The sequence below is a fragment of the Equus przewalskii genome, chromosome 3, assembly GCF_037783145.1.
Source record: "Equus przewalskii isolate Varuska chromosome 3, EquPr2, whole genome shotgun sequence".
NCBI lineage: Eukaryota > Metazoa > Chordata > Mammalia > Perissodactyla > Equidae > Equus > Equus przewalskii.
The window spans coordinates 99,083,163-99,109,008 of record NC_091833.1 but is presented as its reverse complement, the minus strand read 5'-3'; the positions used below and the strand labels follow the sequence as shown (position 1 = coordinate 99,109,008).

The 25,846-nt window shown below is 45.9% G+C and overlaps 1 protein-coding gene and 1 long non-coding RNA gene across 3 annotated transcripts in view; one reads left to right on the top strand and one right to left on the bottom strand.

The window, feature by feature from the left end:
* SEL1L3 (SEL1L family member 3) overlaps positions 1–25,846 on the bottom strand; it is a 138,987-nt gene that overhangs the window by 90,109 nt on the left and 23,032 nt on the right. Inside the window, exon 2 of one of the 2 annotated variants that reach the window (XM_070613040.1) lies at positions 9,316–9,584. Coding sequence is in view for 1 of the 2 variants with exons in the window: in XM_070613039.1 (XP_070469140.1) it covers positions 6,811–6,975 (165 nt within the window). In the remaining variant the exon portion in view is untranslated. Of the gene's footprint in view, positions 1–6,810; positions 7,123–9,315; positions 9,585–25,846 lie in introns of those variants that run through there. The other variant, XM_070613039.1, reaches the window with a different exon arrangement.
* Positions 4,499–5,749, top strand: LOC139082341 (uncharacterized). Its single transcript, XR_011538241.1, has 3 exons — positions 4,499–4,642; positions 4,807–4,943; positions 5,108–5,749. It is a non-coding gene; the product is annotated as an uncharacterized lncRNA (long non-coding RNA).

The window sequence follows — 25,846 nt, the reverse complement described above, 5'->3', positions numbered from 1 at the left end:
CTGGCTCAAGTCATGTGTGTGGTTATGAGCTGTTTCCTGCCAGGAAAAGAAAGCAATTAACTTGAGTTTCAGCTACAGGCGTGACACGTGTCCAACCTTCATAGGTATTTTCACATGCCAGGTTGCATTAACATGAGCTAAAAATTACCCAAACATTCCTTTGTTTAGAAATCATAAGGTCAGAGTCCGTGTCTTATTCATTTTTATGTCTCTGGCTTCTAAGATAGAGCTTGGCACACAGTAGGATTTGGTACGTGTTTCCTGTCAAAATAAAGTGCCACTAGTGGGCATTTCTGCCAGGTGCCTCAGTGGTCCATCCTAGGTCACTGCTGCACATGGTGGGGGTACCTGCACATAAACCGAAGGACTTGATCCAATCGTGAGTCCTCCCCACCTTTTCCTAACATTCACAAGTTCTTTTGTACGGAGGCCCGTGCTACTTTCTTACAAAGAGTCTTCACCCTTTGGCATCTTACTGGGCCCCTGGGGGTCAGAGCTGACCTGCGGCACTGTGAGGTCAGGGTCTGACACCCACCTGGAGTGGACTTCTCCCAGCTACCTAGTCCCTCCAGACCTTTCAGCCAATCGCACTACATTCTAGAACTTTTCCAATTCTCCACACCAAAAATACAAATTAAACTTCTAAAATTTCCTATCCCTCCACCCTCTGTTGGACTCCTGTTCATCTGGCAAGTTCATCCACGTTAATGGGATAATGAAAAAATACTGTGGTAATGTCCCATATCTGCATTTCTATGCCAGCCTGGCAGAAATAATGCCTTAAAAGCAGAGCCCAAATGCACTGCAGCTGTAAGCAAGATATCTGGGGTGTAAGGGACATTTCTGTGTCGCTCAAATTATGCCATTTAGGCAGCCACATAGATGTTCCACCTCGGAAGCTACCGATCTGTTCCGCACACAATGGAGCTGGACTCTGAAAGCTGGTGAGCCCCCAAACACCTGTTTATACCACAAGTAAGCCCTAATCAAAGTCAAATTTGACATCGTCACACACAGCCACAAAACACAGATGCCTTTGTCTTTGCGTAATTGTGTTAAGTATTGTAAATTTTTGGAACAAAGAAAGAAAGGAGTCGGTCAATGTGTGTTCATCATAAAAGACCCAAAATTGGAGACCTAAATGCATTCAATTCAGCCCGGGAATTGAAAACCAGATGAATTTATGTATCTTCTGGATGGAAAAAAAATCTATCAATACTGCCTAAACTTCTTTGAGTATGACTGCATCTGATTCCCTTAAACAAAATCAATAGGAAGAGACTCTATTCAAACAGTCCTCCCTTGTTCCAAAGGGCTGAGAACAGTTGGCTCCCTTCTCTGTACGACCCACTTGTTATTTAAGGAAGGGACAGAGAGATTGGAAAGTCTTCATCATTCATGTCTCGCTATGGGAAGTTCATTTACACTCACACGTGTATGTGGGGGCTTCAGATATGCAAACAATAAGTGACTGTCTTTCTCACTCCTGCCCATTCCACCCCATCAGTCGCCTAAAGAAACTTTGGCTCGTGAGCGCGTCCTCTCCACTCAACTGGCTGGATCAAACTTTCCATAGGTCAAAAAGGCAATTGTATTGGCTTCCAAGCCTACTTTTCCAATTTCTGCTGACTAGAAATAAGAAAAAATTCTGTTTATGTCAATAAAGCATGCAATTAAGCAGAATGGGAGATGATGTCAATATGGACTTCAAAATCAAGATGTGCCTTGGGAAACACTTCCCAGTCAACCAGCATGTCTTCCCAAACTGAGAGCTGGCCAGAGAAACACATTCATCACAATAACCATCATAGTCCTAGCTGTGCTGGGTCTTCTCGCCCACTGTAATACTATTTGATGTGCTCTTTCTTTCTAACTCAAATCATATGCAGGTCACCAAGGTTTGGTTTGGTTTGATTTCATTGAGTACCTACTGTGCGCTGGGCATTGGGACAGGTGCAGTAAGTCTTTCTTCCCACTCACTTCTAACCTCACCCTCTCACATTGAACTTACAGAACTTTTTACTTCAAACCTAATTCTCACAACAGCCCTGTAAGGGACACAACATTCCAGCTGATGAGACGGAACGGACTCCAAGACGGTAAACAACTTACCCGAGGTCAACCAGCTACTGAAAAGCAGAACCAAAATTCAAATCCATAAGTGCTGACTTTGTCAGCACTGGTGCCTTCCAGAAACACCCAAAACGATGCCCTCAACTCACCCACTTCCCTCTACAGGTGTCACCACTTTCTGGCTACAGGTGAGGGTATCTTGGGACTTTGCTCACCCTCATCTTGAAAGTGAGGGGCGGCTAAATTTCCATCATGAAGCCTTGTGTCTGGGGAGGGTAGAGATTATCCTACCCACAAACACACACACCACACTGAGCCTCAGCTTGATGAAGCCCTTCCTCAGATGAGGATGGGAGACAAACAGGAGCTGCCAAAGCAGAATTTCCTCAGCAATTCCTCACACGCTGCCTGGCCCTCCTGCCCCTCAGGTCTGCTCTCAGGGGACTGGGATGAGCCAATAAACAGGGTAACGGAATTCACTGCAGGCTATTTATGGTCTCCTCGAGTCCATGCATCTTCCCTGTGAACTGCCTGGCTTCTTCACATCTTCTCTTCTACCTTTCCTCCAGCTGCTTCCTTTCAGCCAATTCAGGGCTCCCACACCTTAGCCAACAGGAATAGAGGGCAAGAGGCAAACACCATTGCTTAGGAGATTTTAGGAGCTCTGGTTAGGATGGACGTGGAAGCCACTGACTGATGTCAAGTTTGAGGATGATCTCTATATTTCAAATACCCATAATCACTCTTGCACAAGCTGGATGATTGAGGGTCTCTGTACCCCGTTTTGATCTTAGTAGGTCCTGTGGTACACACAGAGTCAAGAATTAATGACTACCTCTAGAGGGATAACTGAAGGTCTGTGGCCACTTACAGAGAATTCTGCACAAGACTCGGTCACAGCCAATGTCTGCTAACGATCCCCACGTACATCTCTGCAGCAAATGTCCTTTTATTTCTTTGTCCTTTGATTGTCTAACAAGAAAAAACATCCACTCTGAATATTTCAGCTCTACAGCTGACATCAATACTAGCCATTGTGAGGTTTGTTTGCTCATTTAAGAAAAAATTATACATTCGAGACCAGAGTTCGGAATGGACAGAACTGCCTTGTACAAGTGCCATTGTCACAGATGGGGCTGGAGCAGCCTCGGGCTGTCCTAGCCAAGTCTAGAGGAAGGTAAGAGTTAACGATGCAAGAGAATGGCAAGGGGGTCTACTGGGCAGAGCAAGTCCTGTGTGGACCACACGACTCAGCACCAGTGACCTCAAGGGAAGTGAGTTCGTTACTGTTTGCTTTCAAGGCCCTCACCCTCTCTGAGGAGGCCCTGCATCTTGACCTTGCTGACCTCAGAATTTTCTGGCAGCTGCTGGAACCAGGGATCATCTTTTCAGAAATCTGCTTGGCATCGTTCCGTGACTTATCTTTCAGGCCTCATCACAATTATTCATGCTTTGGCAGTATCCTAGCTACAGTCACAGTACTGTTCTTGGGCTGCTACTGAAGGTTACTCTGTCCCTACCAATGGAGAAGGCAGGTGCCCACCGCCTCTGGACCCTGCCTCCAGGAAGCACGCTCCCCAGGAGGGCAGGGGCTTAAAGGCATCTGTTCAGAAAGCCACTCAACCTCCAGCCCTTGTGAACAAGCAAATAGGTGGGAACAACACAAAATGGGAATCAAGCCCCAAATCAAGGACAGTTTGGCTTTGGAATGCATGCCAAGGCACCCTGGGCCCGCACTTGGACACACATTCGTACAAACTCAATGCTGAACTCTGCCAGCTGCCTCCGGACTATATAAAGATTCCATCCTTTACCTCTCCATTGCAGATGGCAAATATCTTTTGGTTTTACCTTTTTTTTTTTTTTCTCTTTAACATCCTGCTTCTATTCTGTGGCCTGCGCTTCCTGCTTTGTATATTTTAGGCTACTTTAGACATGACCTCACATCCTGGCCAATTGCACAGTAGCTGCTAATTGCAAGAGCTTTGCTAATGGCCCATACATCTATGCATGAGGGGAATGGGTTACAAGCAGCAAAATCCAGAAGGCAATAAGCTAGCATGGCTAAGAACTGAGGCTCTGGAAGCAGATAGATTTGGGTTTCAATCTCGGACTACCTATGTGGCCTGGGGAAGCTTACTTAACCTCTCTGAGCCTCAGTTACCTCATCTGAATGGGGATCACAATAGCTCCTATCTCACAATGTTGTTGTGAAGATTAATACTGGATAATGCATGTAAATAACTTAGCACAAAGAAACCACTACTATTAATATTATTATTTAGGCTTTCAAATTATGAGATAGCTTTCACCCTCTAGTGTCTACCTATTCCTGAGATCCTGCCTAGCTATTCGGCTCCACCTCTACCCTCCACCTGCCCACCCTCCTTCCCTTAGCAGTCACTTCCTCTAGGAAGTAGACCTTGAAGAGGAGAATGCACACTACCGTGCATTTTTTCTCAGCTGTCTCATGTTTTTCACACATTTCATGCAGATGTTTACATTTTCCCCAATGTGCACACCACACTTCTCCAAGGTCAAGAAGCCTTGCCTTTCAGCAGGATCTCAGGTATCACAGCCCTCTAGAACAAAATCCCTAGCAAATGGCTAGACTTTTAGCACCAAAAGCGAAGCCCATCTTCCAAGCCACACTTTTGCTTTCTTGGGTTTAGCAAAACCTTCTCATTCACTTGCAAAATGGCCTTCCTGTTTATCAAAGTCTTTCTTTTGCAGTGGCCTCTGAAGCTCATCTGAAGGAAGCACACACAGTCAAGAAGGACAGACATTTCCTCTCCAAGAGAGTTCCCAAGTCCATTCCTGCCCTGCCTGCCAAGACGTCCAGCCATGCTCTAGTTATTTTCCACATTACGGTATTTTCTATAATCTTTTCAGAGCCCTAGCTCCCCACTTCTCTACCTCACTCTGACCTATCCAGAGCATCATTGTCCCCCTTGCTGTGATCTCTTTTCTTAAGTCCCCCTTGGTCCATACAGAACTTTTACACTTGCTCCATCATCTGCCTCTGTTCCTACAGCTCACTAGGCCTTTAGGCTTGGCTCTCGTGACCGTGATTTCTTGGAACTGTCAAGAAGTGCTCTCTCCTTGCAAGGCCTTGGGATTTCCATGTGGAACTTTCCAGACCACCTGTAAATTACTGTTTCACACTCTACTCTACTACATAATTTCTGCCTCTGTGGGTAAACCAGCACCTTGTGGAAGTGGATCATCTGTTTAAACTGAAACCCTGTCATTTGTCATGGCAGCAGTTTTATTTATGAGCCTGTGTGCTGTAACCTTGTGGCATAAATATTAAATAATAATATCTCTTGGGTGAAAAAAAATCATTCATGCTAACCAACAACTTCTTATGAAAATATGAGGTATATTCAACCAGAAAATTTGGTACTGGCTAATTTTAAAATATGAGAAAAAGCATGGATCGCTCAACAGGTAGATGCAAAAGCAGAAATACAATTTGCATTTTTACACCCTCTTGCTTCAAGAAATGAAACATCCAAGAAGTAAAGAGTCTCAAAAGAAAACTTGGGCTGGGTGGCAAATTTCTCTGGAACCAAACTCTAATTCCGTCAGTGTCTCCTCAGCAGTTTTTAGCTTTGATGAAGAAAAACTCTGAATAATGACAATGCCACATAAATTAAAGGAATTCTGGATAATGATACTGCTTAATTTTTTTTCTTTTAGCATTCTGTGAATTTCCTATTACATCAGTTTCATGATTCAGCATTTTCCATTCATTTATTTACAATAATATATGGTGAGATAACCCAAGGTTTCTGCAGGATCCTGGAACATAAGGTAGGCTGGACAGGAAGGGTGTCACCTTTTGTAAATTTACTATTGTTTAGGAGAATTCAAAGCAGACAGACGAAACCAAGCCATCAAAGGAATTGAGGACTACCTCCCACCTCGTTCTGAGGGTCTAAATTACTCTGGTATTTCAAATGAGTTGGTTTTGAAAAATAGGTTACTGCCATTTAGTTGACTAAAACAGTAGCCAAGAAGTGTGCAAATTGTAAACTGACATGTATAAGCCAAATGTTATTATCTGAAATGACAATCTTCAAGACGCAGCTAAAGTCACTACTCTGGCGGTAAGTGTGTTACAAAGAACTAGATTTCTTTCTGGCAACCGCAGCAACTTGGCGGGAGTGACCACGGAGGAGTTGAAGAGCACTGGAAATGCAAGGTTCATCGCCCGGTGCGTTGGCAGAAAACGGTCGGGGCCATGAGGGCCCGGGTGGGAACTAAAAGGAGGGTCGAGGCGGGTGGCATTCGTGGAAAGAAAGAGGCGAAGTTGGGCACAAGAAGGAAAGGAGCCGCGAGAAGATTGTGAGGGAAGCCCAGGACGGGCAATGGAGGGGGGTGGGGGGTGCTGGAGAACCGTGCGCGGCAGGGTGGGGAGGGAACGCGGGTAGCGAGGCTCCCAGATGGAGTAGGGGACAGGACGGAGTCACGAGGGGAACCCGACCCGGGTCTGGAGCGAGTCTGGGAGGGAGAGGAATGGACACCAGCGAGAGCGCAGCGCGGCAAGTCCGGTCCACGCACCCCTCTCGGCGCCCCGGGTACCCATCCCAGGCGCCGGGCGCGCCCAGGGCGCAGCGGCGAGGAAACTAGCAGCGCCGTACCCGCCCCGCGTGGCGAGGTCCCCCGTCGCCCCCACCCGCGTCCCCCGGGCTCCGCGCGGAGGGGAGGACCCGAGTAGGGTCCGGCGCTCACCAGGTAGCAGAGTAGGAACAGCGCGCAGGCAGGGCGGCCGCCGAGGCCCGGGGGGACGCCGCCACTCGGGGGGGCCATGGCTGCGGCCCGGGGGCCGACCGCGGGCGGCGGGGGTTGTTGCTGCTGCTGCCGCGGCCACCCGAGCCCCGCGCCGCGCCGCTGCATGGCGAGGCCGCCCGGATACGGGCCGGAACAGGTCACCTGGTGCAGGGACCGGCCCCCGCCCGAGGCGCCACCTTCCCGCCCGCCCCCGGCCGGGCCGGCCGCCGCGCGCGGGGCCACCTGCCGCCGCCGCCGGACCCGCCGCCGCCGCCACTGCCGCTCCCGCCGTCGCCGCCCCCGCAGCCCCAGCCAAGCGCCGGCTCCTCCCCGCTTCCCAGTCCCCGTCCCCTCCCTCCCTCCCCTCTGCCTCCCTGCCCAGCCTGCCTCCCGGCCGCTCCCGCCGGCCCCCAGCTTCCACCCCTGGGGGCAGCCGGCGCCCACGCAGGTGGCTACCGACCCGGGTCCCGCCCCCCAGCTGCCGACCCCCGCCCGGTTCGCTCCTTGCCCGACCTCCCTTTCCTTTTCTTTCCTTCCCTCCCCCGCCCCCCTTCCGCGCTCTTCCTCTCGGCGATCCCCCCCACCTCCGTTTCCCTTTTTCCCTCTCTCCTCTTCTCCCACTCAGCCGTCTCTTCCTAAGCCCCTCTTTTTTCACTTTCTCCCTTTTCTCCCTGTCCTTTTTCTCCCTCCCTCCCTCCCCTCCCTTCTCAGTCTGTTCCGCCCCCCGCATTCTCCCTCTGCCACCCACTCCTTCTGCGGGTCGCGCAGCCCAGTTCGCGCCGGTGCAATGGGTTTTTGTTAGGTGGCTTTTTGCGCGAGGGCGCCATTCCCGCTGGGCGCAGGGTGACTGTGCCCCCTGGAGTCGCGCCACTCAGCGGCCCAGCTTCCAGTCCTGGAGGATGGATTTTGACCCCTGCCAACCTCCACCTGTCCACCTGCAGGGGTGGGGCCGCCTCCCTGCTGGCACATTTTTAGCCCGGGTTGTGCCCCACCCTGCTGGCTGGTTCGCAGCACGTTCTGGATGTTTCCCGAGGGTTTTGTGCGGTGCCGCCGCCGCCACGCTCTTTGTTTTAATTGTCCAGAGTATCGGCGCCCAAAGCGGGCTTGTATTTGATTTGCATCTTTGTGCCCCTGTTTCCACTTTGGACCAAAAAAAAGAAAATGAATTAATTAGGCCAATGCAATTGTATTCAAGCCCCAAATGAAAGGACTAAGGCTCTTGAAGTGCTCAAAAAGCTTTTTAAAAGAATATCCAGGCACATCCTGGGCTCTGAGCAAGCAGGTTGGGACTGGCTGCTCGCCGTCCCGGGTTCTGCCGCCAGGCCGAGGGGCGCGGCGAGATGGCGGGACCGCTCAAGGCCCGCCCTAGCGCTCTGGGAAGCGAATGGCTGTGTCTATTGGCTCAGACAACTCCTTGGGCCCTGGGCTGCTGCTCTGAAACCGTTAACCCATCTTCGAAAGTTCGCAAAAGCTTCCCTTTGGCACCGGTGGATTTGTGCGGATTGGAACTAATAATAGATTGGGAATCTGAGAGGACACAGCCCTTTCCCCGTGGAGGTGCCATCACAGTAGGTCAAGTCACGACAGGCATCGGGAGAGGCTGGTGGTAAGATGGGTTAGACCAGCTTTGCAATCCCCTGTGGCTGCATATGCCCTCAGGCTCTCAGGACAGGCGGCCTGGCCAGGCTCAGCTCCTCAGCTGAGTCATCCCTTACTTTTTTTAGGTCACTCGATGGCTGTGGCCCTGGGTCAAGCTCTTGGCCCCGAGTCACTCACTGCAAGGTAATGCTTTATGTCAGTGGTTCTCAGACTTCAGCCTGCATTGGAATCGTGGGGAGGGCTTGTTAAAACGCACATAGCTGGACAACCCCGCTGGAATTTCAGATTCAGTCAGTCCTGGGTGGGACCAAGAAGCCACCTTTCTAACAAGCTCCCAGGTGATGCTGCTGCTGCTGCAGAGACCCCATTTCCAGAACCATTGGCTTACAGGAGACGGTCACTTCTGCGCCTCTCTCATCCAGCAGCCACCACATTAAAGCATTTGAGGGTTTCTTTGTTTGACAGATGTCGCCACCACTATGCCCCACTTCCACAGACGCAAAGCACTTAAAATTCTCCTGTGTGATGTGGAAAACCATTTATTCTATCGAGTGCCCAAGGGGATCAAAGATTTGATGACTTTGTCCCAGATCATGTCCATATTTTTTCTGTCTGGTCGAAGTATAGACTATACTTTTTAATGTATGTGGGAGGAAAATTGTCGGCCACTTCTGGAGAATGGGGCTTCCTAATATTTCTTTGGTTTCCCCCGTCTCCCTGGGCCTTTCTCCAGAGTTTCTCTCCTCCTTTATTGCACACAGACTCAGCTGGTCTTAGGGAGCCAAATGATTCCCTCAGGTGGTTTGTAATCAGGATTCACACAATCACAGTTTTCAAAGCCTTGTGAGTTTAAGGGTTTGAATTTACCTAACTGTAGTCAATGTGGAGGAACCCCATAGGGGACTGGGCTATTTTAACCTGGTATATCCAATCTCCCACTTATTTGTCTTCTATTGCATTCCTAGTGTCCATCAGGCACCACCAAAAGCCCGAGGAATCCAGAAGTGGGCAGACCATCCGTTCCGCAAGGAGCAGCAGGCTTGCAAAAAACACCAAACACACTTTGGTTCCGTAAAAGGGATGTTCAGGTTGCTCTGCAGCCCAGGGCAGAGGGTGGCAGAGCTGGCTGATTCATTCTGTATTGGAGAGGGGCAGAGAAAGAGAAGGTCAGGATGTCTATTCATAGTGGAGTGTGACATTTTGATCAAGAAGACAGAATCAGTTATTGCCCGGCCTCATCTCTCACTGTTTGTGTCAGTAATTTGAAAGATGTGGTCTGATTTCAGCAGAAGCCCCTTTATTTAAAAATATCGTTCTTTCCCATTGCCCTGTGGAAGAGCTTAAAATTCCACCATTACAATTCATTGACTTGAATTAAGTTTTAATACTCCACTAAAATGTGAAGGCCCCTGGGGAGAGTGTATTAATCGAGTATCACTCCTTACTGCCTTAGTGTGAGTCGGTTTATCACATTCCCCTCAAAGGAGATGGTGAGAGGAGAACAACTCCACACCTCAACACAGAAAAGGACAAAAGCATCAGGGGCCGAGGGAGAATGGTGGACTCATTCATCCTTATTGAGCCTCCAGGGGGAGGAGCATCCAGAGGCCTGGAGCCAAGGAGGCTGGAGAAAGAGGTGAACCTCACTGAACCCGTTTGCCTCGATGGGCACAGATGACATCTTAGGCCAGGAGTCCTCAGACTGAAACGATCACTATAATCTCAGGGACAAATGCAGTTGGCCAACTATTAACTTGCCAAGTAAAAATATTCAAAACAGGACCAGCCTGGTGGCCTAGTGGTTAAGTTCATCTCGCTCTGCTTTGGCAGCCCAGGTTCGGTTCCTAGGCGTGGACCTACACCACTTGTTTGTTGGTGGCCGTGATGTGGCGGCTCACACATAAAAAGAGGAAGATTGGCAACAGATGTTAGCTCAGGGTGAGTCTTCCTCCGAAAAACAAAAATATACATATTTAAAACAAACAAAATAACCTGAAATCTACTTTTATTCACCATTATTTTGTTAAAAAGATAGGGCATTTTTACCAGCAAAAATTAAGGAGGGGTTTAACATTATAATAAAAGACAGTCCTTTAAACTGAATGTAATTTGCTTGTGAAAAACTCCCAATTTGTCTGTGTCTCATTTGGCTGTGGACCAGTAGAAACTTACCCTCAGACTGGCACTGTCCATGCTGGGGCACTTGGAAGCCACATTTCCAGGGATCAAGGCTGTCTAGGGAAAGAGACCTGTGCCTACAGAGACAAATGACACCTGCATATCAAGAGGTGGGGTGGTGGCACTCTGTGGGAGGAAGTGAGGCATGCTCCTTCTAACCACTCCGCTCCTACATAAACCGCTGGGGCCCAGGCAAATGCCACCTGCTCTAGGGACCTTCCCTCATGGCCTCAGGTCAAAACTCGATGGGTCCTTTCTCTCTGTTCTCACTGAGCATTGCCTGGAACCCCACGTAGCAACCAGCTAATCCTGCTTTATACGGTAGCAGGTTTGTCAGCCTGTCCTTCTCTTTGGGTAGACTGTAAGATCTTTGAGAGCAGGGGTGGTTTCTTTCTTTCTTTCTTTTTTTTTTTAACTTTTTATTAAGATTATGATAGTTTACAACCTTGTGAAATTTCAGGTGTACATTATTGTTAGTCATGTTGTAGGTGCGCCACTTCACCCTTTGTGCCCTGCCCCCACCCCCCCTTTCCCCTGATAACCACCAATAAATTCTCTTTGTCTCTATGTTTAACTTCCACTTATAAGTGGAATCATACAGAGTTCGTCTTTCTCTATCTGGTTTATTTCACTCAACATAATACCTTCAAGGTCCATCCATGTTATTGTGAATGGGACGATTTTATCTTTTTTATGGCTGAGTAGTATTCCACTATATATATATATATATATATATATATATACACATACACACACACACACACACACACACCATATCTTCTTTATCCAATCCTCAGTTGATGGACATTTAGGTTACTTCCACATCTTGGCTATTGTAAATAATGCTGCGATGAACATAGGGGTGCATGGGACTTTTGGAATTGCTGATTTCAAGTTCTTTGGATAGATACCCAGTAGTGGGATGGGTGGGTCAAAAGGTATTTCTATTTTTAATTTTTCGAGAAATCTCCATACTGTTTTCCATAGTGGCTGCACCAGTTTGCATTCCCACCAACAGTGTATGAGCGTTCCTTTTTCTCCACAACCTCTCCAACACTTGTCACTTTTTGTTTTGGAGGGGTGGTTTCTTAATCAGCTCTGTGTACTCCCCCCTGCCTTGTATAGAAAATTCTTAAACGTAGTCGCTAAATAAAATTGACTCCATCATCTTCCTTTTCTGTTTTTTCTTCTACCCTCCCTTCTTGTCTTTCTCCCTTCTTATCTTCCTTCCTCCTTTCCCTTTTTTATTCATTGTTATCTCCTCTATCTTCTTCCTGTTAGAACACAGCTTTCCCATGACTATCAGGTTTCTCCCCTCTCCCACCCTCTCCTTTCCTTCTGCAATTTCAGATATTCAGAATAAAGACAAATGAACTGTGACATTTGCCTTTTACGTCAAAATAGAAGAAAACAAAAATAGAAGAGAAGACGGCTGGCAGGCAGCACACTCCCCATCCCAACTGGAAAACCATGGCCTTTTTCTCTGCCAAGGATGACCTTCAGGCTTTATCTAAATCCTGCACGCACGCCATCGTTAATGTTCAGTACCTCCATTTTTCTCACAATGCCTAAGCATTACCTTCTCTAAATCCATGTCCTGACTCTGTTCTGTTTTGCATTCTCCTTATTGACCAATTAACTTCCTATTTCTTCCTTCCTTGGGGCATTCCACCAGATAGCGTCCTTGAGTCCTGGTCCCCAGACCCCCTCAAGTCTCTGACTCTGCAGACTCTGTTCCTGTGGGCCACGGAGCTCTTGCTTTGAGAAGCTGTAGTGAAGAGGGGATGGAAATGCTTGTGTAACCTGGGAGTTTTTCCATGTGTTTCTCCGGGAATGCTGAGGTCTCGGAATCCCTCGTCTGTAGCCCTGGCATGCTCCGAAATGAGCTCTATTTCTGGGCCTGTCAGATGAAACGCTATTGCTCCTAGTTATTTTTGGCTCTTTGCCCTTCTGAATAGGTGCATATTCAGCTCGATTCTCACCCCACCCTGAGCTGGGAAAAAGCTGGCAGCTTCCCTTAGCCCAGGCTCCTCCCAGGTCAGGAGCACTTGCCCCCTTAGGCAGCAGCTATCATAAGCTCTCTGGATCCCATGCAGGCTGTTTGTGCCGTGTCCAGTGGGCAGCAGGGGAATCCACTCAGTGGCCCCCTCGGATCACTGATGAAGAGCTTTGTGAGCTGAACACCCGTGGGCAGGTGCAGCCAGGTGTCCAGAACCTCCTCACTGGGCATGGCTGCAAAAACTTCTGCCATCTTTGGGGGACCTGGAATGGGAGGGGGTGCATCTCAGGCTCCGTGAGCACAGAAATATCTGTATACTGAGGCTCTGAGGAAGGAAGGTGCCCTGGGACACAGAAGGTCAAGGACATGTATGTGTAAGTGGAAGGCTATCTTTGGGTGCACGTGTTGAGAACATATACGTGAAGGAGTGGAGCGGAAAGAAGTTGAGTGTGAATGTGCAGGTCCACTTGGGACAGAGAGTGAGAGGAGAGAGCAACCGGGGACCGAGGGAGAGAATGTCAGTGTAAATAATTGAAGAGAGAATGTGAGTGCACGTGAGAGCTTGCGGAAAGCGATTTGTGTCTCCAAGTCCTGACAGTATTTTATAACTGCATCCTGTAGCCGAAATTGTGATCCTCAGGCAGGCATTAACATCGACTTAGGGCTTTTAGTCCTTCCAGTAATATCGAGTAAAATGAAACGTCCAGATCAGCTGTACTTGTATGGATGCTTGGTAAGGTCCTTATAAATCAAATAAGGCCTAGAGAAGGGGAAGCTAGACCAGGGTCCTCTTAATAAATAATTTGTGTATTCCTCATGACATCAGCAGCAGTCTCATTTTACAGATGAAGAAACTGAGTCATTTGAAAGAAACCAGGAACATGGCCAGGAAGTGGCAGAGCCCGTTCGGATTCAGGCCATTTTGCTCAAGGACTCGTGCTCAGACCACGGCACTAAACTTCCGCTGTGATTGGGGGTGATGGAGAGGCAAGCAGGTGTTGTGTGGCGTGTCGGGGAGCCCCTCCTGGGTTTTCGACTTGAGTCTCTGTCAGGGCTTCAGCAGCTGCCTGAGAACATGGATTGTTGTATCAGACACACCTGTCCAGGGCCCGGCCCACCACTTCCTAGCTGTGTTACCTTGGGCAGGTTACCAATCCTTTTTGAACCTCAGTCTCCGCATCTGTAAAAATGGGCTACAGTTGCAGATCTGCCCCTTTACATGGTGTTCTGGAGGTCAGGGAAGGTAGCATAGGTGACGGTGCATGGTAAACTATCAAGCCTTAGACAAGAGGAAACCACTGTGTGTACAGTCATGCGTCACTTAAGGATTTTGTCGTTGTGCAAACATCACAGAGTGTACTTGCGCAAACCTAGATGATATAGCCTACTTCACACCTAGGCGAGATGGTACTGATCTTATGGGACCACCCTTACATATGCGGGCCGTCGTTAACTGAAACGTCGTTATGCAGCACTTGACTGTATTTTTCCTACTTGCCTACCTCCAAAAAAGGCTCACAAAGAAAGATACATCCCTTATAAGACCAAGAAAAATAGAGAAAGTTTATAAATACCTGTGGCAGCATGACCCCAGCCATGGACCACATCTCCCATTATAACCCTGGCGGGGTGTATTCCCCCGTTTTCCACCTGGGGGAAGCCAGCCGCCAGGTGTGAGCTTCGACTGCCCAGCATGCTGTGAGAAAGCCCACGCTAGCCGTGTGGAGGGAGAGAGAGAAGCTCAGCCAGCCTCTAGATGTTCTGGCTGTCTCAGCCCAGCTGCCAGACATGTGACTGAGAAACCATCTTGAACGTTTATGGCAGCTGAGCCTTAGGTGACTCCTACCTCAGCCACCATCCGTCAGAAACTGTGTGAGAGTCCTCAAGCAAGGACTGCCCAGCTGAGTCCGGTCAACTTACTGAACTATGAAAGGTATAAATAAATTGTTGTTGTGAGCCACTAAGTCTGGGGGTAATTTGTTCACAGCAATAGATAACTGAAACAGTATCGGAGGCTAATATTAATTTTAACTCAACAGTATAGTTAGCTTTGAGCTTCCTGGCATTCAAAGTGAAAAGGGAGCAGGATGGATTATATGCACTTCTTATTGTCTTAAGGTGTTATGATTTACCTGAATAGAAAGTTGATCCGACTCATCACCTTGCAGTCAAATCAGAATGAAAATTAAACTATCTTCCTTACATGAGAATCTCTCCTATCTTTACCAAAATTACAGTTGTGCCGATTCTATAATCTGCCTTGTGAGAGCAAACCCCAAAAATTGCCATCGTCACTAACAAGAAAATATCCCTGCATTCGGCCCAAATCTTTCAGACTGGAGCTCAAGCCCATTTTCTCTTGTTCAGTTCTCAGTGCATCTTCCACCTCCTGCCTCATTCCCATCCCAAATTAAGTCACATGCCGGCTTGGTGACTCCGGGGTCCTACGCAGCCAAAATTAATGATTAAAATAGAAATGCTGAAAATAGTTGAAACTGAAGCAAATTGGATGATTTATTCAAACCTTCAGGAAAAATTACTATTCAGCCCAGAATTGAAATTTAGACTTGTGGTACCTAATCAGCTAGAATGCAATACTTCCCCGGTGCTAACCCCCCAAAAGGGAAAGAAAATCTCACATGAAATCTAGACATGGCTGTCCCTGTGTGTTTTAGAACCCGGGCCCCGCAGGTCAGGAACCATATCTGTCTTCCGAACAGCGCCATGTGTAACGCTTTACTGGTGCTTATTAAAGCTTTTCTTCACTCTGACCTTCCAAGTCTACGGTAGTAAAAGAATACGAGTGTGAAGCAGTGATTTCCATTCTCTCCACCGTGGCCTTGGTGAACGGGTGTCGCTTGCCTGCTGGTCCCATTCTGGGAAGTCTGGGTTAGCGCATGGAGTCTTTGAGGTCACTTCACTCACTCGGGACCTGAACTAGGCCCAGGTAACCCGTAAGGTAGTGAACATTGTCTTTTGTGCCCTTGACCTAATTTTCTATACTCTTCCCCCTCATTTGTCTTCACACCCCTAAATTGGGCTTCAGAGTCCTTATGCTGAAACTCTAGCCTAAAGGTTGGGAGAAAGGGCCGGACTCAAACCCCAGCTGAGTTCTTTATGCTACATTTGCATCAAGACTTTCCAATCAACAAGACATTTCATATCTGTGTTTCAGTTCACTGTCTTAACAGTCCTGTGGAAGACGTTGTTACGGGTTGGATGGTGTCCTCTGAAAGGACATGTTGGAGTCCTCACTCCTGTGTCTAACCCCTGTGGCGCTGCCCTTATTTGGAAATGGGGTCTCGGCAGATGTAATCACGTGAAGATGAGATCATAGGATGGGCCCTAATCCACTATGACCGCTGTCCTTACAAGAAGATGGAAGTTTTGACATAGACATGCCCATAGGGATGACAGCGTAAAGACGCAGAGGGAAGACAGCCATGTGAAGAGGGAGGCAGAGCTTGGAGTCTTGCTGCCCTGAGCCACGGACTGCCTGGGGCTACCAGAAACTGGAAGAGGCAAAGAAGGCAGCATGGTCCTTGTCCCGAGGCTTCAGAGGGAGCATGGCTTTGCCAGGGCCTTGATTTTAGACTTCCATTTTCCAGAACTGTGAGACAATAAATTTCTGTTGTTTCAAGCCACTCAGTTTGGGGCAGTCTGTTCCAGCAGCCCTAGAAAATTAATATATAAGTGTTATCATTTTTCCTATACTTTTTAATGCAATGTTATTGGGTACCAACTGTGTTCCGGGATCCATCCTGACCTCTGGAACCCAGACCCAAGGCTGCAGATTGATACAAAGCAAATCAAAGACCCCGGACCTTCTGAGGAATCTCCATGCTCATTTGGTTGTGTCTCAGGCTCTCCGCAAACACCCCCCACCCATCACCACTGCCTGGCTTGTGCTCATTCCCGCAGCTGTCTTAGAGGTAGACATTGCTGGGACTGGTCGTGACTTAGAGGACCTCCTGATCCATCCCCCTGGTTTTCCAGGTGTGCCAGCTGAGGTTCAGAATCGTCATGCTACCAGTAGAAAGGCAGTGTTGAACTCCAACACATCTTCTCACTCTGGGACTCTGATTAATTCATGTCATGAGTAAATTCAACAAACAACCAATGTTTGTCGAATAAACACTAAATTATTAATGACTGGTAAAGAGAATGTGTTATACTTCCCAGAGGTATTTGAATGTGGAACAATGCCTTAACCCGGATAAGTGAATTTCTGATATTCAAATGTGGGGCTGGGGTGAGGGATAGGCAAAGCAGAGCAGGGAGCTTTGGCGGTGAGGGCAGAGTCTTTTGCTGACCCTTTATCTCATATCCCTAAAGCAACCTCTGTGTCTGCTTAGGACGGGTCTGGCTGCCTTGGAGAATTCTGGAAGTGGGCTGAGGAAGACCTTGCTCTCCTCTGTACTTTGAGAGGCCGTGCAGGGCTGTGACCAGTGCCCTCCTGGATTCAGAAGGAAGCGCTGGCCTCATTATATGCGTGTACCACACCTGCTGTTTTAAACTCCAATCCTGCTGAACAATTCAGAAATAGATCCATTATAGGTCTGCTTTAGCCCCAGGGCTTTAACACAGGTCACTAGAAAATCCAAGATTGCACAGTAATTCAAACTCTTAAGAGGGAAAGAAAAAAATTCTCTTCAGCTCCTTCCCCATCCCCCTGGCTCTCTCCCCCACTATAACCTGGAGTGCCTCTTCATTTCTGTAGTGCTTTGGAATAAATAGCTGTTACGTTGAACGCGAACTCTAAATTTTTCTTTGGCTATTAATTGATAAGAGCAGCTCCTTTTACCTTTCACGCTCTGAAGTAAGATTACAGTGTAAATAAAGTGGGTCAGGTTTAGCAGGATGGACGTGAACCATTCCCTAATGCCTCTAATCTCTGGTAAGGGAATAACTAGGATTTGGACGTCAACATTCAATAAGCAATCATGTCGCTCCTTCAGACTCCACCTAAGTTAGTCCTCTGTTCCCTCGAAGAGAATCCGACGAACCTCCAAGCCGTGCTCTTCAATTGCAATCTCCTTGTTTGTTCTAGCCCGTGAGAGGAGTCAGGCTGTCGGAGGGCTTGGGTTTGACCTATATTAATTTGAGAGTATCAGGGATCTCTTGTTTTACTTGAAACAGATCAGGGAAGAAGGATCAGTAGACAAGGATTTTCTCCATTGCTGATCACCACGCGGTGCTCAGCATTTCATGAGCCCGGCTTCCCATTTTCACAGCGCATTAGAACCATTATCTAATTATTAATCTCACCCTAGAGTTCTGAAGAGTTTATGATGCCTGTTGAAGTTAATGAAGGCTTTTACCTATAGATCTGGCACTAAATCATTGTAATTGACCAGGTGCCTACAATATGGTAGGCGGTGATAGAATTGACAGAAGGGGAAAAGAATTAGAAAGAAAGGAAGAAGAGGAAGAAGAAGAAGGCACCAGAAAGGAGGAGGGGTGAGAAACCAAAACTAGATTGTAACTTCAAACCACCTCATTAGAAAAATGGGGCAGTTAAGGAAGCACTCACCGAGTGATCTGCTTAAACTTTAATTAATTATTCATTTTTGTATATTTATGTGGCACACCTCCTCTAGGGAACTCAATGTGCTTTGCAAACATATTAAATAATTAACTCTCGCAAATCTGAGTGAAGTGGAGAGGCAGCAAATGTACTTCATAAAAGGCCGGGTGGGTTGGTGAGTGACAACTAGATGTCTCACTTTGAAGGAGCAATGCCATGTGATACTCCCCAGAGGCTAGATAGTGGAAGACCTCTTCTGGGGACTAATAATATGGTGATCTGTCCTAGCGTTTTGCAGAGGAAGCAGTTTTTGATTATGAGATATGTGATGATAGATAGCCAGGCAGACACGTAAATAGGTATGAATTTCTATAGAAATAAAGTATATATATATATTTTTATATATATATATATTTTTTTGCTGACGAAGATACACCCTGAGCTAACATCTGTGGCCAGTCTTCCTCTGATTTGTATGTGTGTCGCCACCACAGCATGGCTGATGAGTGGCATAAGTCAGGACTCAAACCCACGAACCTGGGCAGCCAAAGCAGAGCCTGCCGAACTTAACCACTACACCACCAGGCTGTTCCCCTATAGAAATCAAGGATGTTTTGAGGAAGAATGTTATTATAAGAAAGCCAAATGAGGTACGTTTAAAAAATATGTATTGCCTTCAAGACAAAAATAAAAGTTAGGAATAGTTCCAAATCAAGAACACCAATTATGGCATTAAATAAAATGAAATTGCAAAAGTCAAATGCCAAATGATGAGTAATTACATTTACTAAGTTGTGTTTAAACATATTTTGACTTCCTAAAATTGTATCCTCACTGTCTTGACAGGACACCATGAAAAAAAATACCTTTAACACAAGTGGTTTAAACACCCAGAAAGTATAAATGTATCTGTTAAATCTGTGAAGGGCAAAAACAAACAAAAACTTAGAAAATAAAAAAAGAGAAGAAGAAGAAGTGAAAGTGGCAGCTGCTTAGGTTCAGTGGGTGGAGCTGCAGAGTAGAGCGGCCACATTCTCATCAGAAGGTTTGTGCCTTGGTGGGCTAAGACCTCTTGGTCAATTACAGGAACAGACTTCCGTTCAGCGCATCTTCAAACTAGTAAATTGGAATGTACACACGGAGGAGGATGGACGGGTCCTTGGAGAGATCATGGTAATTAAAACCACAGTGTGCATCTGTTCATGTACATATTGCCTGGTGACACATCGCCCAGCAGCTAATGTCGATATTTGGCCGACTAACCTACTGGAATTTTCAGTGTGGCAGAGAGATGGTGATTAACAAGCAGACAGGTTTTTCTTACCTTTTAAAAATGAAAGATGACCTTACCCCAAGACCCATAGCCAGAAATTAAAATAAAAAAGGGAGAGGTGGTGAGTTGAAGGGAGAGAAACTTTTTTTTAAAAGCCAACAAAACCACTCTACTGATTCCCAACTCCACCTAGAATCCCGACTGCTTTCAATTTTCATTTTATTTTACCTTTTTTTTTTTTAAGGAAAATTGTCTTCCTCTTTTTCTTTTTTCTTTTTTCTTTTTTTAAGGGAAGTAGGATAGAATTGGTTCTCCACCAATTCCCAATCAAGGGTGTTTGAGCAAGTCCCTTGACCCTTCTGAGCCAGCTTTATCCATTGAAAATGCTGACTGCCACTCAGGATTGTTCTGAGGATTAAGTGAAATGGTGGCTGGGGCCGTGCTTTGCAAGCTTTACAAATGTGGGGTGATTAGGATCATTTTGGACAGGGTTGAAGATCTTCCTGTTCAGGGCACACACTTCTGAGTGTCAGGACTGAAAAACCTCCCAGGTCTTCTCCCACCCTCTTCCACAAGACAGCCACGCTGCTGCCACTGGACTGTCCCAAAATCATGCTCCAGTTTCAAAGACGTCGTTCTTATTTCATTACTTACTTTCCCCCTTGGACCAGCCCAAGTTTAGCTGGTTAATTTCAGTATTAGCCAGGGATCAGTCTTCAGCCTTAATATAAACAGACCAACATTTTTCTGACTAATCCTCCTACTTCCGGCAGCACAGACCACAAAACAAAACAAGCCCTCTCTCCATATTACTTCAGGGACTGTAGGTAAATTCTCCTCCCTGAGAGAAACATGCATGCTGCCTGGGGTGACTTCTGTCCTGGGCTTTCTGATACTCGGACCAACTAGGTTTTTCTAACTCCATTCACGTTTTTAGTAGACATAGCTTATACCTTTTAATCTAAAATACCAAGAGCTTTTTCAAATCATGTAAGCCAGAGTATTATTAATATTTTAGGTAGCATGCTATTATTATTCACCCTATATATATTTTCCTATATCTATTATATATGTATAGTTTGAATCTACTTTATGTGTTACACATATACAGCAAACAACTATATATATTAGAGATGAGTTTAAATTTATTTTGTATATACAATAAGTTTATATAATTTACATATTTTATATATACGTAAGTTTAAACTTGTCTATACCTAATCTCAACTCACCAGATTTAAATTCAGGGTGGTTAACAGGTACTTCTGTGATATTTCTAAATCCTGCCTCTCCAATTATATAAAAGAAACATCTGCCTACCTACCCAATTTAACAAAAAAAATTGGCAAAATACCGAGAAAGCCCAGCAGCTTCAAGGTGAGAACTAACATTCCTCAAATGCTAACACCAGATCTCCCAACTGTGATCTCATTAAACCTCACAACAATCCAGTGAGGGATTCAGCCACTGCTTTTATTTTGATTTCCAGAAAAAGGACAGTGGAGATGCAAGGAGAATTGGCCAATTTTCAAGGTCACTCACGTACAGCATGGTAAAGAAGCCGAAGCCAAAACATCCTCCGTCTGGTCCGTTGTGGCAGCCCCAGCTGGACAGAGATGTTTGTCCAAGCAGAGGATGGGGGCATTGGACCCCTGACAGAGCATTTCGCTCTTTTGGGAAATTTTACAAAGCATTCCCAATTCTTCTCGTCTGCAGTTAAGCATCCAAATGATTGCATTATAGCTTGTAATACCCTCCCATCTCCCACCAAAACTGAGATGGGGAGAAATATTTAAAGTCTCAAGAGCACAGAAAGCAAAGAATCGGTTCCTTGTTTGCTTCTCTGCAGAGGAAGAAATGGGAAAGCCAGTTTTGCATTTCAGACTTTAAATTCAAAGTTGACTTGCAGACCATAAACTCAATGTCCCTCAATGAATAGAAAAGGATCTGCCTTTTACTGAGAGTTTTGAGGGAAGCTAGAGTATGGTGATTTTCATACACATGCTTTGTGTCCAAATGGTTTGAGATGGAAAAGTGATCTTGGTTGGAAAAACCTCTAATCACATTCTATAGAAAAATTTTTTAAAAATTTATGTAAGATTAATCTTCAAATTATTGGCAGTTTTTGTTTTTATTTCATCAAACTCTGCACACCAGGTTTATTAGTTATGGATCCTCTATTAGAACAGTTCAAAAGTGGCGGGGTGGATTTTGCCCCCCCAGGGGACATTTGGTAATGTCTAGAGACGTTTTGGGTTGTCACAAATGGGAGTGGGGGTGGTGTGCTATCGGCATCCACTGGGCAGAGGCCAGGGACGCTGTGAAACATCATACAATGCACAGGACAGCCTGCCAAACAAAGAATGATCCGGCCCAAAATGTCAGTAGTGCTGAGAAACCCCGCACTGTGACAATCACAGTCGACACTCAGGAAACTGTTCCTTTTCCCCTTCCTTCCTCCCCGCCCAGAATTCTGCCCCACCAAGATTTATTGCTGTCTTGGTATGTTATGCATTACAATAGCTTGACCCAAAAATATTTTTTCAGATCTTTTGACTCTCCAAATGTTGAATACCTGCAGTTTGAAAATGCTATTACGATGTGTTTTATTATTAGCATTATAAATTGAATCAAGAACATTTATATTTTGAATTTGTCTATATTTAATCTCGGTTGTAAACTGAAGCCCCAGCACACAAAGGCCACACGTTACCTTTCAGGGGAGAGATTATGCCAGTTGGGTGGGTGCCTTGGGTTCTATTAAAGTTGCAACCAGTCTTCCCTGTCAGACCGTTACAGCTAAACACATTCAGATCTGCAAGCAGCAAGCGTGGCTTCCTGCCCAAATGGCTCATTGTGCACAGAGGAGAGAGCAGATCCGGACCACTGGAGCGTGTCCCTCTGCCACCCCTGAGCATCCTCTCTATTATCCACTCAGACCTGGGAAACCAGCCTGCCCGACAGCTAACAGCTGTTGGGGGATACCTGTAATTGAGTCAAGCTGCTGACTAGGGACTGTGTAAAGGCAAGTTCTAAAACCTTCTTCCTGGTGTGCCTCTGAGTCCCACAACCCACACTGTGACATTGGATCCCTTCCTGTCCACCTGTTCTTCCCCATGTGTCAATTTTGCTCTTAAGATAAGGACAAAGCTCCTTTAGCGTGAAGAAGGTCCTGCGCACACCCTTTGCTCTCTCCACTCCTCCTGCACTGACCTTCATGCTCATCCACATGTAAGTCATACTCTCTCCTACCACAGGCCCTTTGCACAAGCCTCTCATTTCCTCCCCTCCCCCCATTTCACCTAGTTGATTCACCTGCTCATTTAACAGATATCAGCCCAGTCATGACTTCCTCAAGGACATATCCCAGGCCTCCCTGATCTTCTAATACACATTTTCATCGTACCACTTTCTTCCTTTAGAGCACTCACACAGATGCAATTTTACTATTATTTGTGTGATTATTTGAAAAATGTCTGAGTAGGACGCGTCATTGTACTCTGAGCACCAAACACAACACTTGCAATGTGGTAGGTGCTGGGTAGGTATTTGTTGCCTGACCACTTAACTAAACAAATGAATAAAAGGACAAATGAATAAATCAATGAATGAATGAAACTATCCTAAAACCTAAACTCAGGAGCAAAGCCATGGCTGTGAAACCACGTGTGCGCTTAGGTCCAGGTCACCATCTGGATTGTCAGTATTTGGCATTTAAATTATTGAAAGGAGGAGAAGAGAAACCTTGCCTACAAAACATGCAACTGAGAAAAAATTGTCTACCTCACTCAGAGCATCATTAAGTTAGAGAAGAACTCCCACGCTGTCCTCTAAGATGAAGCCCACATCCAGATTCTCATTGCGAGCTTGGCTCCCCTAGAATTCTCTGTTCTTCTTTTGCCTGATCCCACTGCTTCCTAAACATGAAATATCCACAGCTGCACCATTTCTTTATACTTTTTTTGGCGAGGTTAACCTTCCTTCTTTGGTTGTATGTTGTGTAATACCCAAGAGGCCAACACTACTGTTTGAGATATTTAAATATGACTTTGAGAAATGAGTCTGACTTAGATATAAAAGCCTACAGTCACCACGATGAACATGACTGCAATGTTTAAAATCCCTAAATAAAGAGATGCAGCACTTTCTGCATATTCATTGCTGAAATGAACATTATATATGAGTCCTGATTTCGTAAGCATTCAAATAAGGCAGCAGAAGGAAATGTGGATTTACTTATTTCTGTCAATAAAACAACGGCACTTGACCAAAGGAAGAATTGTTTCCTCTAGGAGAAAGAGTAATGTGTACACGGAAGGCAGTTCTGTGTATTAGTCTCTGAGCAAAGCTTTATTTTTATATTATTGTGTCATTTTATGCACAGTCCCCAAGTGCCTTGTCAGTGACAGCCACTCATTAAATCACTTAAACTATCATATAAAAATAAAGATGGATTTTAGGCTACACTGAGCAGTCAGTCGGTTAGCAAATACTGATTACTCCCCATGGGGTCCCAAGACTTCTTGCAGGTGATGGAGTTGTATATTAAAGAAGTACATGGTCTGTTTCCTCGAAATGACACAGAGGTTGATCTAAGCAACAAATAGATGAACCTGTAGTCAAAATAAGATTATTCAGATAAATGCTGTCTTGGCAAAACGGATCAAAGGTCAGTGGTGGATCTCTTCATATTCAGTCAATATAATGCAGGTTCTATGCCAGACAGAGGAGAGAAGCTGTTCCCTGAATATGAAACTGTTTGGTAAAAGGCCAAAAGGTCATGATGGAGCAAAGAACCTTCTAGAGGTCAGCTTGGTTAATATATAGCTGAGCTCCTCCAACATGGGACAAGTGAAGCCTCACGATAAACTTTGTAGGCCTTTCAGAAGCATCATTTCCCCTTTTTGGAAAAAAAATGTGTAACATTTTTCAACATGGAAACAAACATGGATATATCATGGAGAAGAATAAAAGAAAAACCCTATGAAAATGTGGAGCCACAAGAAACCACAGACACTGAAGGTGGGAGTACAGATTGGTTCAACCACTCTGGAAAACTCTTTGGAGGTATCGACTAAGTTGAAATATGCAAAACCCACGATACAGCAACAGACTTTGAGATAGATACAGTCCCAAATTCGTGCTCAGGTATACCAATAGATATTTACAAGAATGTTTAGTATTAGACATAATAATCAACAACTGGAGACAGCCTAAGTGCCCATCGACTATGAAATGTATAAATAAATTGTGGTGTACTCATATGATGGACACACAGCAATGAAAACGAGTGGACTAGAACTACACAAAACATCATAGATAAATCTCACAGATATGTTGCGTGAAAGAAGCTGGATGCAAAGGAATTAGCAGCGTTTGATTCCGTTTACAAAAACTCCAAAACCAGGCAAAACTGAACAATAGCATCAGCAGTCAGAATAGTGGTTGGTTTCCCTTGGGGAGAAGACAGTGAGGCACAGAGGGTGGGGGGCTTCTGGGCATTTGTTTACCTGGTGGTCATATGCCTTGTGATAATTCGTTAAGCTGTATATTTATGTTTTGTGTACTTTTTTGAATGTATGTTATACATAAATCATATCTCAGTGATTAAAACTTTTCTTAAAGCATGTGACCCTTTGAAGATAAAAACACTAGCATTCAAAGAAATATATTGCTTCTGGGTGGGACTACCTACCACCCCTGGCTGCCCCAAATTTGCTGAAGTATGTGTTCATTCTTTGTAATTAAGGTCAGGAGACATTGGCACCGGTGGGAGTTGGGGAGAGGGAACAGGAGCTGGAAGGTGGGTGAGAGTTGGCCAGGTTCTGTTTCCTAGCCATGGGGAGAATCCATCAGGGACACGATTGCCTGGGGATATACCAAATGTAAGCACTAAACCGGGGGTTACCTGAAGAGACTGGAAACCAATGAATCAGTGGTGGAAGTAGGAATTGGGTTTAAGCATAGAAGCCAGAGGGCAGAACCGGATGAATGGCACCAAATGATAGCTCTCACTGGTGAAGCAGTAAAGAGAAAGCAACTGGAGAGAAGTGACTGAGGAGCCCAAGAGCAGGTCAGAAAGTAAAAAGGTGGGTCAAGAGCTGGGAGCGCCAGGCGAGGACTGGCTCTCTCCAAGCCGCCATGTTCCAGCTTTAAGATTCCGAGTAGTCAGAGAATTCTGAATTTGAATCTGGGCTTCTAGGTGGTGAAGAAGGTATATTTGTCAAGGTAGGAGGAGAGAATACGTCTTGTCTAGCAGTTTGTTAGCTTGATTTATAACTTCTAAGTATTTGGACATATGGTGTGCTGGCCTCCGTTTATACTCTTGCCCCAGGGCCCATGGATGTTAGGGGTGGACCTTCTAAGACTCACATTCCTCACTTAGGAGAAACTGTCCCTCTGGAAGAGAGCAGAGTTTGGA